We start from the raw sequence: 13,632 nt of genomic DNA, 5'->3' as shown, positions 1-13,632 counted from the left end.
CCCTGTCTCCTTCTTGGGGATCTGGACGCCCATCATCGCGCATGGGATTGTAGCGCGACACAAGCAAGGGGGGGGGGGGAGTTTTACACACACTTATGGACACTCATGACCTCATATGTATCAACGAACACTGAGACAACTACGCATCCACATAACCACGGAGGCACAGTGACATACTCTGTTATAGATCTAGCCTTACCAACACCACGCAAAGCACCACTCTTTACGCACAAGGTTCGATCAGACACGCTTTTTAGTGACCACTACCCGATCCACATAAATTTAGAGGTCCCATCAAGGCAAACGGACTTCAATTTTCTTCCCCGATGGAACGCTCGCAGAGTGGACTGGGCATTTTTCCAAAATTGTATAGATGAGGCACACCCTTCAGGCACAACTCCCGACCTCCCTACATTTCTAAACACTATTTTAGCCTCAGCGCACCAGTTCGTTCCGAGTGTCAGCGCGCAGTAGCCCTGCGGCTGCGTATAGACTGTAACCATGCGTGCCTTTCGTAATTGCATTTGCATAGCTCATGAAGAGGAGTTTCGCAGAGCTAAACATCAAGCCGATATAATCATTAAATGCGCAAAACAGGAAAGCTGGGAACAACTTTCGAATACGTTGAACCGCTTTACCTTCAATCTAAAATATGGCCACTGATTCGGTGTTTCACAAACAAACGCACGCCACATTATAAAACCCCACACCTTGTAGTCAGCAATTAATACTACATCATCCCATTCAAAGTCGCCACAAAATTTGCCGCACACTTTGCCCGTGTATCATCATCCGGGCAATATTCCCCACAGATCACTAACACATTTAATGCCACACTGCTCGCACTCAACTTCACGTCTGCTAACACTGAGACATTCAACGTACTCTTCACACCCTATGAATTGGACCTTGCGATCAGTAAGTGCGGAAACACTTCTGTCGGTCCAGACCAGTTAGCCTGCCCCTTCTTTAGAAATCGTACTAGGTCTGGACTCACCAACCTTCTGTTGGCTTTCAACGATATGTGGGTTAACGGCTCCTTCCCTCCCTGATAGCGCTTTAGCACTCTTATCCCCATACTTAACCCTTCTAAGCCTCCCTCTGACCCTTCGAGCTATCGCCCCATCTCTCTAACTAGCTGTGCTAAAATTTTCGAAGGAATGGTCAACGGACGTATCAGGGTGTTCCTAGAGTCAAATCACCTTCTTTCACCTTTTCAGAACGGCTTTCGTCCCGGCCGCTCCACGGCGGACAGCCTGGCCCACATTATAGATTCAATTCAGCTCGGATTGCAGACTAAATCCACTGCGGTAGCACTGTTCGTGGATTTAAAGGCCGCTTTCCTGGGGCCTTCAATTATGGTGAATAAAAGTGCCCTCCTCATTAAACTACATGAAATCGGAGTTCGTGGCCGGCTCGCCGCTCTCATTAAAAACTTCCTAACTGATAGGACGTTTTCTGTGCGTTGCGGAAATGCTTGTTCTTCCCCGACGGCGCAGGATCACGGTCTTCCTCAGGGCAGTGTCTTATCTCCAACGCTCTTCCTTGTGATGATAAATGATGCTTTCAATGATACTAATAATATTTCTCCACATTTTCAGTATTCTTTGCACGCGGACGACCTGGCTCTGTGGCATACGCACGCTAATGTCGATCGCGCACTGCATTATATACAATTAGCTGTAAAATATATTCACGCCTGGTGTGCACGGTAGGGACTGCAGATTTCCCCCCACAGAGTCAGCTGTAATTATCTTCTCTAGGCGAAATAATGTTCAACCTCCCATTCCCCCTCAATCTTAAGGGTGAAATAATCCCTCTAGTTGACAGTTGTTGACTAGTTGACCTTGGAATAACATTAGATCGTCGCCTTACTTGCAATGCTCATTTTGCTGACCTTAAGCAACGCTGCGCCAGACGATTGAACATAACGAAATGCATAGCAGGGCGGGAGTAGGGCGCCGACAGACGCACTCTCCTCCGCCTCTATACCTCCCTGATACGCCCGATCTTAGACTACAATGGCTTTCTTTCGATGATATTTCTTCCAAAAAAGTCGAAACCCTAGAGGCCATCCAAAACAGCCCTCCGCATAGTGACTGGTGCAATTCGCACCTCCCCGGTCCCAAATCTGCTCGCGGACACGAATATCCCCTCCCTCAACTCCCTCGCACACCTCCGCCCCAATCGCACACTTACCAACGCGGAACTCCAGCACCCAACCATCAGCACTCGTGTTATTCGAGCGCAGCGAGCGCTCGATCTCCCCCGACATTCCCTGCAACCCATCCCCCAGTCTCCGACCCTTTTGGGGTGATCCTATACCTAACGTAATCTTTCTGTTTAAACATAAAAACGAAACGTATCGGAAACCGAAGTGCATGCACTCTTCGCTGAGTTCAAAGGATAATATGACCAGCACACCTTTATTTATGCTGACGGCTTCCGACACGATGGTCGCACAGGAGCTGCCCTCGTACATCATAATTACCACAAATCAAACCGCCTGTCAAATTACGATGCCGTGTATACGGCTGAACTAACAGCAACCCTGGCTGCCCTGCTCTGCATCAAGCAAGGTAATCTTCAAAGGGCCAGTCATATGCACAGGACTCTCATTCGTCGTTACAAGCTCTCATCACTCTCCATAATTCATCCCACCGAACTTTAAACGGCATACGACGAACGCTCTGCTCCCTTCCTCAACAAACTCACGTAATATTTCTCTGGATACCTGGACACGCAAACATTCATGGAAACAGCACTGCTGACGAAGAAGCAAAACGAAGTCTCATGCTTCCGGAACGCAATCATCTTCATGTCCCGTTTCTAATATCCTAGCAGCTATCGGTTTGCACTTCAGTCTCTTTCTCCAATCCGAATGGGATCAACGCGCTCATCACCACCCTTCACCCAATCAAACCCATACTTAAGCACTGGCCGACAGTTAATCAACATAATCGCCTGAAGAAAGTGCTGCTTGCCAAACTGTGTATCGGTCACACCAAAATCGCCCACTGCCACCTTTTCGAACGCACTCCTCCGCTGTGTCATCGCCGCGGCATCCCTTTCACAATAAATCACTCCCTCCTCGTGTGTCCGGTATGTCAACGATCAAGGCAGCCGCTCATCAATTACACCACCGCTAATCGGCTTCCATTCAATCTCCATTCTCTCCTCGGTGATTTTTATACAGATTTGATCGTTCTCCTCTTTGAGTTTTACACAGTGCAGGATTATATATTTTCACTTGAATAAAGGGGTTTTCCTGCGTAATTTGGCAAAGATTGCAGATTTTTCCCTATTGGCTAGGAGTCCTGGTTTTTCTTAGGACTTTCCAAGGCACAATAACATGACACAACACCACAAGGTCGTGCCGGGCAGCGGAGCCCGAGGCTGATCTCCCCGTTGCTGCGATGAAGCGGGCCGGCATCCATCCATCGCACAGGTCGCCGACAAGTCAGCTGAGCCAAGGCCACCGGTGACACGGACACCCCACACAGGACACGCGGCACCCCAGGAGTGAGGCGGGAGGGCCGATGAGGAAGCTCAATTGTCGTTCAAATGTACTGAATGCATGTTATGTAGTCATGACATAAGTATATCTGTTGCTGCGGTCTGATTTACTTGCTATGATCTTGCTGGACAAAAATGAGTCAGGTTAACGTAACGTCACTTCAAAACACCCTCCCTTGCTTTGCGCCGGACGGCGCAAGCCGATTTAGCGTAATCGTTGCCTGGCCTTTTGCCGGAAGTAAATATCCCCCCCCCCCTCGGAGGTGGCTAGATCCGTCGAGGGAAGAAGGGGCCTTTGCGTTGGCCCACCAAAAAAAATCACAACTGTATGTGTGTGGTTTCCCCGTGCTTGCCCGCTCTAAAGTCGCCACCGGACTTACGATGGCACGGCCTTTGTGCGGGATCGGTAAGGCGGCCCCGCTTTCCTCTCTTGGCGAATAACGTCAGTTGAAGCCAATAAAAAAGCAACTTTCACTGGCGTAAGCGCGCGTAATTTGTTACCGGTCACCAGTAACCTTGCTTCCGGGCGGTTCCGGGTGTGCTGTTTGGTGACGTGAAAATCTCACGAGAATATCACGGTGAGATTGACAGGAAAGAACGAGGGTGGCGCGATTTTCTGCAACATTGCCCACAGATCACGAACAGTCACATCTCATTCCATGATGGTAACTGTGGGATAAGTTTCTGTCCCTCTCAAGTAAGTGGTAAGGTGGGAATATGGGTGTGTGTGCCTAAACTTCAGAAGTATAGGCATTGGTTAAATTTTATGTTTGGTGTGCATAGCATGAAACATGCGATTTGTTTCAGATGGAGAAGGGCGTTGACTGCTTTTCTCAGGAACCTTTCACCTACTTCACAGAAGGTGCAGTGATGTATAGAGTGTGATAAATGTTCATATCTGTGTTGCATGATCTTGCTTGACATCTTGTGACCAATGCAGTCATGTCATTGTTAGTAGCTTGCACTCTTATAGCTTGCAAGGCTTTGTTGTTGAAACCCTTACATATATCTGCAGATGCATATATTCTATTTGTAGTAATTTATTTGTGAAGGTGGATATTCTCTAGATGAGATGATGAGATGCCTTGGATACAACATATTTAGCTATAGGCTTCTTTACATTAGCCAGGGTTTTGTGTGACATTTATGCTCGTGCTTACAGATGCTCTCATGCTGGGTACAAATACAGATGGAGATCTCACAAAATATGAGGAATGCTTAAAGCACATGCAAAAGAAGTCCATCCCACAATTCTTGAAAAACAATGGTCTGCAAGTAAGTCAGTTTATGGGACAGCTGTCTTTTTCCTCTGAAGCCCCCCCCCCCCCCATTTTTTCTGTGCAAACTAGCTTTGCTGATTGTAAGTCAGCCCAGCCTGAGTGGGCTTGGTCTGGCCTGGTCTCGCTTGGCACTTATTGCTTTTGAGATGTTTATGTCATGGCAACCACTGAAAAACCACCATTCCATTGTGAACAATAAACAGCAATTTTAGTGAGGTAGTTGGAATATTTTTGTGATTCTATACTACCACTGCTGTTACATCTTCATCTTGAATTACCATGAAAGATACCAAATTTGTCATGCTATGACTGCAATGGTTTCCTGCTGTCCTCACAGAAACACACAATTGTGTCATGTAGAACAAGTTTGGGACATTTTGAAGATTGCTGTTTTTGACTGATGTGGGCTGATATTTTCTCAGATTCTTAGAGACAATTAAATATCTTGTCACCCACAGCAGGTAGTCACACAGAACAGCTATTGACTTTAGTGAACAAACTGTCAATGAATGATTAAGCATACTTTCAATCACACAGGGGTGCCAGTTATAGTTGGAAGCAATCTATGTCCCTATTTTCTTAAATCCACCACAAATACATCAGACCTGCCTTTAATGGAGACATTGCTGTGCAGATTTTCAAAGACAATAAGCTCCTTTTTCTTATGTCAAGACATCATCTGGATGGCAATAATGAAATATCATATTTGCTGGTGCCACCGGCACCATGCCAGAGCAGTGCACACACCCTGGCCAGATAACTAACTCCAAAATGGTATGTACATGCTTACAAACTAGATGAGGACAGTAATGCAAAAAATCTTCTAACTGTTATGTTGACACCTTGTCATAATGACTTCCTTCAAAACTTGTGATATTTTCTGAATCTATGAAGTTTGAGCCAAAGCAAAAATGATTTTGGTTCCACAAAACAGGGTTATACACTTCATACCGCTTCAGCTTCGGTCTTGTGGTTTGCGTCTTCTATGTCCGAAGCTGGCTGCTTCGGTTTGGGCTTCACGTACGCAAAGCTCGAAGCCACGTTCTTCGGATTCGGCTTTACTATTTCAAAATACGAAGCTACTGGCCTCGGCATCAGTTTTGCGGTTGTTTTTGAAGCTACTGGCTTCAACTTAAGCTTCTGCTGTATGACATTGTCTTGGTTTCGAATCCAAAAGCCCAGCTTTGTCCTCATTCCGGGCGTAGTTGCTGCTATACCTGCCATGACGCATTCCTCACCCATGCTGATGTTATATCAAAGCATGAAGACATCAGGCCGAACATTGATGTCAGCACATGCCATCCTCCTTTATTTTCGTAAGGACTGCATTTTCCTGGGCACAGAAGCTATGAAGTGTTTTTGTGAACCTCAAATTCTGTAACCCACTGACATTTCAGTATTGGGTGAATTGGTTGGATCAGGACAGCATTGGATAAAATTTTTAAAAAATGTCTGATGCTTACAATTAATTTTGATGACTGCTACGACCTCAGGGTTAATCACACATTTGTTGATGCCACTCTACCATTTTCCTGATGCACCCATATTTCATTGTAAAAGCTTATTACAATAAAGTTTCAGAAAAAATCGCAATGTTCAGCTGAATTCTCTAACAGTGATTTTATATCATATCCTGTGCAGTAAAAATTGTTTGTTCATAATGGATAATTTTTGAAGCAATTTTTTTGTTTTCAATTCATTTTTAAAGAAATGGGCATTGCAATGCAATAAGTTATTCCATTCTTTCTTTACATAAATACTCATGTCGCAAGGGAATGCAGCCCATGATTTTTGCTTTGCGTACATCCCTTAGCTGTGTGGCATACATTCCCAATTCAGGTGTGATATTTCATTTTGCACACTTTTTTAAACCGCTGCAGCATTTTGGCAATGTGCTCGCTTCAATGTGGACTGTAAAACCCCAAGACCATAGGAAATCTGATGCCAATGTCACGTATCAGTGCTATGTCCGACATGCAGAATTGGACCAAGAAGTGTTCAATTTTCAATAGTATCCATGGGCTGCATTTGTTGGCATTGAAAAACTGCCGCTTGGAATGTTTTCTTCCACGGTAGATGTAGAAACTAAAGGAGACAACATCAACTCATCAGTTATTGCATAAGTTGTATGTTAGTTTCCCCCAAATAGACATAAGTTTTACCATAATGCACAGTTTTCAACACCAACAAATCTTGGATGCCTACCACATCGCCTGTTTGCATTTTTTGTTACTGGCAGCAACTTGAAAAATACTCCATAAAGGAAGCACCACCTAGATTAACAAGACCAATGGGAGCTTGCCTCCCATTGGTCTTGCATTGAGGCTAATGAATTGCAAAATTATTCCAGCACACATAGAATTAACTGGTTAAAAACAAATATAGGTGTATGATGAGAGTTATGTTAACTGGTTACCCACGACTAGGAACTTTAAGCACATGACATGTCTGATGCGACGTTGTGTGCTACAACGGCCTTTCATTGATCTCAAAACGTATTTTTTGGCAGCCCCATTTCTTGAAAAAAGAGCTATATCTCCTACGGTGCAGTGTAACAAGAGACGTGTCTCGTTCCAGCACCTCGTGACGAATCCCGAACTGGCGGCATCGGTGTGCCGCTACCTGCTGTACGTGGTCTCCTGCCACAGCGACCTTGTGGTCGTCAATGCGGCGGCCAACACTCTCCTGTACCACGTCGAGAGTGGCGTCTGCTTCGCCCCCGACCGGTCACAGATATTGGCAATTGCCATGAACATGGGTCAGTTGTGGGCCTGGTCGGTCAGCCCAATGCCATGCATGGACACTAGCGATGGAAGTGGCCGAAATGGTAAGCGCAGCTGAGGTGTGCAGCTGAGGTCGCGTGGGATCGGCCGTTTGCAGTACATGTGCCTGCTGAAGGCGATGTGATTTGATTAATTCAGTTCACCTACAGAAATTGAACCCTATTCTTTGGCCACGTTCGTAGGAAAGTGCTGCATTCCATCCCGATGCTCGTGTCGCCTTTCTTTTCCAGCCGTTTGGTCTGCATTGCAATGTGTTTATCAGTGTGTATGTTTCATCACTGACGAATGAAGGGTTAACACTGCTTTGATGTGATAATTTTCTGTTCATCACGTGTTGAAGCCCGAGTGACGCATCCATAAGCAGGGCGGTGGGCGACTTGGATCTGACTGAGTTCACACCTGTCTCCACAAAGTAAAAGTTCCGTCTTAGCAGCGTAACTATCGTGCTGTGTGGGAAAGACCACGTGCGCATTATGTTCAGGATGTCTCCCAAGGATTACCGCACATATGAGACAGCCCATTGTCTTCAAGGCCAAGGAAAGTATGCCCTTTGACTTAGTCGTGTCTGGAGTACGCCAGCACGAATCATCACGTCACAGGGCGGCAGTTGGCTCATAAACAGCTTTTAAATGCATTAAGTGGAAGTTTCGACCACGAACCGCGGTTTGTGGTGCATAATACAGGCAGTCTGATATAGCCGTATTCATACACTTATACCCAAATTCATGGCGCTGGCTCCGGGAGTTCTTTCAGCAACAAGCTCCGCTTAGCTGGGAGGACTCCCTGGACATCCGGCTCGAAACCCAATCGAAAATGACCAGTTATTTGCCCCTCGACTTGTATGACTGTACAACCCTTACTAGCAAGTGGTAGTAGCTTATTGGGTGGTTCTGGCGGACTGTCATTTGCTGACTTTGGCTATGACTTCTTTAAGCCTTCTTGTGTATGATTTGTCCTTGCCTCTTGCATAGCACAATTCTTGCCGGGTTTGTACCACCTCGTCGCCTGCTTCTCTTTGTGTTTTTCCTCTTCCTAACTGGGAGTGCCGCGACTCGATTTTATATTTTCTGATCTTAAAATACGGTTGATTGCGTCGCTGGGATAGGGGGAGGGAGGGGCACTCCTGGTTACCTGTTCTTGGGTAACGGTGTAAAAAAAGTTGGATAGTGCTATTAGTCGTACCGGAAATGGGCCTCTGAGTCTTGTAACTTCTGAATAGCACCGTATATAGCACCGAGAATAGCACGTAGTCGAGAACGCAAATGCAAGTAGAAACATGAATCACGGATAGATGTATAAGAGCGCCGCTAGAAAGGGCCAAAGGCACGCTTCGGTGACCGCTGGCACCGAGCCAGGCTGGCCCGCTGCGATGACCGCTGGTTCCGAGCCAGGCTCGCCCTCAGCGGCCTGCTGCGGTGACCGCTGGCTCCGAGCCAGGCTCGCCCTCAGCGGCCTGCTGCGGTGACCGCTGGCTCCGAGCCAGGCTGGCCCTCAGCGGCCCGCTGCGGTGACCGCTGGCACCGAGCCAGGCTCGCCCTCAGCGGCCTGCTGCGGTGACCGCTGGCACCGAGGCAGGCTGGCCCTCAGCGGCCCGCTGCGGTGACCGCTGGCACCGAGCCAGGCTCACCCTCAGCGGCCCGCTGCGGTGACCGCTGGCACCGAGCCAGGCTCGCCCTCAGCGGCCCGCTGCGATGACCGCTGGCACCGAGCCAGGCTCGCCCTCAGCGGCCCGCTGCGGTGACCGCTGGCACCGAGCCTTGACAAACGATGGGCTTGCTGCATGCGCCCAGAACTAAGTGCCCCGCTTACGCTACGCCCGTGGTGTTGTGACGTCTAGCACCGGCTCATCTCGCTTGTGGTGTTGTGACGTCTAGCACCGGCTCGTCTCGCTTGTGGTGTTGTGACGTCGGTTTTGCCTAGCTAGGTCCGCAGTGCACCCTTCTACTTGTTGAGATGCACATAGTCATGGCTTTCATGTCCGGAGATGTCTCAAATGGTGGCCATAACGAGGCAAACGTTGGCAGGCTTGAATAAGGCTGCCTTGTCGGAGGATTTTTTCCGGAGATGAGCTGCCCAAACAGGACTATGCAAACGGCACCAGCTTATCTCGTAGCCCCGAGCCATTTCATTTCAGGCAGGTCAGTGCGGTGGAAGTGGTGGGTTATGCGGTGGGTCGGCCAGGAGCTGTGTGGCCCATCCTGGAACCCAAGAGTACGCGGCTATTGCATGTCGGATTCGTTCCGTCTCAATGTACCCTTCACTTTTGTCGTGGCTCAATGTAATTATGTTTACGTGTCACCCACGCGTGCCGCACGACCGGCCAAGCACGCTGCGTGACCTGGCCGATGGTGGGTTCGTCCACACATGTGATCCACGTCACCTGTCCAGCCTCTGACCAGACCCGTGACGTGGCCGGACTGCTCGTACCTAGCGGGAGCTGTGGCCGTGCCCAGCCAGTCAACACGTCTGCCCGCTGCCGAGCGTGTGGCCCCGTGCTGGGTGGTCGGAACCGGTCCGCCAGCGTGCCTCTGATCGGGACCTGTGAGCCAGCGCTGCCTTCCGTGGCCCGCCAGGTGGTCCGGTGTATATCCGAGCTGCTGCGGTGGAATGGCCCCTACTGGACTGACGCCGCCCGCGACATGCTCTTCGACCTGCTGGTCGCCATGCTGATCGACTCGCGCATGCGCGAGACCATGATGGACCATCATGCCACGCTGTGTCTGGGCCACCTGTTTAACACCTACAGCGAGGCTGCGTGGTCCGAAAAGAAGGTTAGTCGGTCTGTCCTTCCGTGGCCTCCTGCCCATACTGCAATAACATATGAGGCCTCCAGTCCACAGCCTGTTTTTTGTCTTTTTGCTTTCGATCGAATGCAATTACGCTCGCACGGCATCAAAATTTCGCCGTGTTTGAGCATTTTCACTCATTCAAGCTGTTCGGTTACACACGGTTTTCGTGGGATATGAAATGCGATCAAAATGGAGCTTTCCCATTACGATTCAGGTGAAAAATGTCAGCGTTTCTATCTGTGGAAAAGAGCTGCACACCCGTGGTCGGAAATGGGCCCACGCGCCGACTTCTCACCGTTGTCTTCGCAACGTTGGGAAGTCGAACGCAAAAGAATATATTTTACGGGCGGGGCGATGGGCAGGCGTAAGAGTGATGCACGTCGATGAGTGCAGTTGGTACGCGCGCTTAGGGCAAATTATCATCCCACTCATTTTTGCGTCTTAAAAGTTGAGGCCAGATTCCGGTAACCAGAACAGATGAAACCATCTGTGTGGTGCATACGAATGCATCATCTACAAGTTAATGGCGATTTCGAGACTGAATGGGTCGTAGATATGGTAGAAGCCGACCTGAACGCGGTCGTTGCCACGCCAGTTTTGGCCTCTAACATAGCGAGGTGTGGCTCACACCGAGAAAGGCCAAGTCATGAAAGCTATGCAGAGAGAGAGAGAGAGCGAGAGACAGAGCGACAGACAGAGCGAGAGAGAGAGAGCGAGAGACAGGGAGCGAGAGAGAGAGAGAAAGAAAGATAGATAGATAGATAGATAGATAGATAGATAGATAGATAGATAGATAGATAGATAGATAGATAGATAGATAGATAGATAGATAGATAGATAGATAGATAGATAGATAGATAGATAGATAGATAGATAGATAGATAGATAGATATATATATATATATATATATATATATATATATATATATATATATATATATATATATATATATATATATATATATATATATATATATATATATGCATGTTGTTCAGTTATGCATTTTTGTATACAGTTCACTTTTATATGCATAAACATATATATATATATATATATATATATATATATATATAAGAATGACACATATGTCTTTGGTTACTTGCCCTGCTTGAAGGAAAGTAAGCACATGCAGCAACTGTTGCGCTGAGGTCACAGGTGTAATACAGAGCAGGCTCTCACTTGACGTGTTGTTCAGTTATGCATTTTTGTATACAGTTCACTTTTATATGCATAAACATATATATATATATATATATATATATATGTATATATATATATGTATATATGTATATATATATATGTATATATATATGTATATATGTATATATATATATATATATATATATATATAAGAATGACACATATGTCTTTGGTTACTTGCCCTGCTTGAAGGAAGTAAGCACATGCAGCAACTGTTGCACTGAGGTCACAGGTGTAATACAGAGCAGGCTCTCACTTGGCGTGTTGTTCAGTTATGCATTTTTGTATACAGTTCACTTTTACATGCATAAACATATATATATATATATATGTATATATATATATATATATATATATATATATATATAATATACACCATTCTTTGCTTCGACTCTGAATTTGTACTGGGTGGCTTCATGTTATGAGTTTGTACTCATTGGTTGCCTATTATCAGTTTTGGCTTAGTAACTACATGGTGTAAGCATGTGCTTATTAACTACATATGATAAGTTATGTATCCTTCATGCTAGTGATGTGGACGCATTTTCTAATCAACAATAGAAGGGAACTTTGTTGTTCCGGCAACCCGGGTAGCACGCTTTCGAGGTGCAGGCATTGAGCTCCACCAGGTAAGTGAATTTGTTGGCTGAAGCCATGCAAACTGAAATCGATCAGAAAAAGCTTCGTATGTATGAAGTGAATCTGCTGGCTTTAGTCTGAGAGTTATTCGAGGAATTGGCATGCTATTAATTTCAGTGAGTATTGCTCGAGTATCAGTTTTAACTGAGTCAAGATAAATGTGAGGTAGAATAACTGGCCTTTGTTAGTTTTGTAGAAAAATACTAAAATGGGAAGCCAACATAATTCACTTTGTAGCTCTCTGAGGGCCCAAAAGGGGATGTCAGAACTTGAGTCCTAGAAAAGCTGCAAAGCCAAATATCGTGACTTTTCCGGTCCTTTTGAAATAATACAAGCACAGGCCACTTAGCCCACCTCGCATTGATATTAAGGTATTACTTGCCGGGAACAGACTAGCACATCAAAGTGCTGTGCGTGAAATGCCCTTGGCGGAAGTCAATCCCACAAACATTTTACAGGTGGGTGAAACTAGAAAAGAAAATCCCTTAGAGATAATGGTACAGCGAAACATGGCAGAGCACAGTACATAGCATAATGCCACGATGCATACACACATCCACAAATTGTGAATTACACAGTAATTAACCAAAACATTTGGGATCTACCCATCACCACGGCTGAAGTTGATAACCTGTTCATGTTCACCACTGGTGAACGGGCTTTCTGAGCCACATGGACCAAGCCTGATGTGATCATAGATGCGACCGCTCCGGAGGGTTGCAAATCGAGGATGTATTCCGAACGGAGCCAGAGCTGTTGATTGATATCGAATGCGACATACACCAGGCGCCAGTATGATCAGCCACTTAAGTCGCACATCGGACACTAGCGGGGCGCCGATATTGTGGAGTTTAAACAGCTTTAACACGCCCGAAACGAGTGCAAGAAGTAGTGTAGACAATGATCTGATAGGATGCGATGCGGTCCATACGCTGCACATAGCAGAAAAGATGTGAATGTGAAACGTCCATACAAATGTTCGCCCTGGGGAGCATCGCACGGGTCATGTCGAAGGCCTGATGGATATTTGGGCTGGCATTACGCGCCAGTCCCGCTCTGGCACCGAACCGATTTGGGATCTAGACAGGTTTCAAGCAAGCGTGTGTGGAGCTTCGGGAGGAAATGGTACATTCTCAAGCGCATGCCAACCCGCGTCACTGTATTGAGTGTTGCATGACTGTATAAGGTGTACCGTTGGTGTAAATGTAGGTGTCGTATTGGTGGTGTTCTTAGCCGGGCTGGGTGTACATGCTTATGTCAGTGCAGGCCAGTACGGCGGCAGACCTCATCTCGGCCGCGGTGGTAAGCTGAGGCCTCTTAATGACGACCACCAAACGTCTAAAGGAGGTTTTGCGCGAGGAGGGGGGGGGGGGGCAACATGCCGTACTCACTTGCTTAGCCTCTGATGGACGGTTGTGGAAATA

The 13,632-nt window shown here is 46.8% G+C and overlaps 1 protein-coding gene across 5 annotated transcripts; it reads left to right on the top strand.

Annotated features, from left to right (window-relative positions):
* Positions 1-3,781: 3,781 nt before the first annotated feature.
* Positions 3,782-10,368, top strand: LOC119092825 (uncharacterized). Of its 5 annotated transcripts, none has more exons than XR_005093546.1 (5): positions 3,782-3,922; positions 4,324-4,378; positions 4,679-4,791; positions 7,374-7,554; positions 9,604-9,640. XR_005093546.1 is itself a non-coding variant. In XM_037215743.1 (5 exons), exons 1-5 carry the CDS (start codon positions 3,845-3,847, stop codon positions 10,203-10,205), a joined length of 516 nt encoding a protein of 171 aa, XP_037071638.1. In that variant the 5' UTR covers positions 3,782-3,844; the 3' UTR covers positions 10,206-10,368. The 5 variants fall into 5 exon arrangements, 1 of the variants encoding a protein (XP_037071638.1); XR_005093545.1 differs by having other exon boundaries at positions 3,782-3,958; XM_037215743.1 differs by lacking the exon at positions 9,604-9,640 and adding an exon at positions 10,153-10,368 and having other exon boundaries at positions 3,782-3,958.
* The last annotated feature ends 3,264 nt before the right edge of the window (positions 10,369-13,632 follow it).

This window comes from Pollicipes pollicipes, unplaced genomic scaffold (genome assembly GCF_011947565.3).
Source record: "Pollicipes pollicipes isolate AB1234 unplaced genomic scaffold, Ppol_2.1 Scaffold_3481;HRSCAF=4094_pilon_pilon_pilon, whole genome shotgun sequence".
Classification (NCBI taxonomy): Eukaryota; Metazoa; Arthropoda; class Thecostraca; order Pollicipedomorpha; family Pollicipedidae; genus Pollicipes; species Pollicipes pollicipes.
This window is presented reverse-complemented; position numbering and strand designations above follow the sequence as displayed.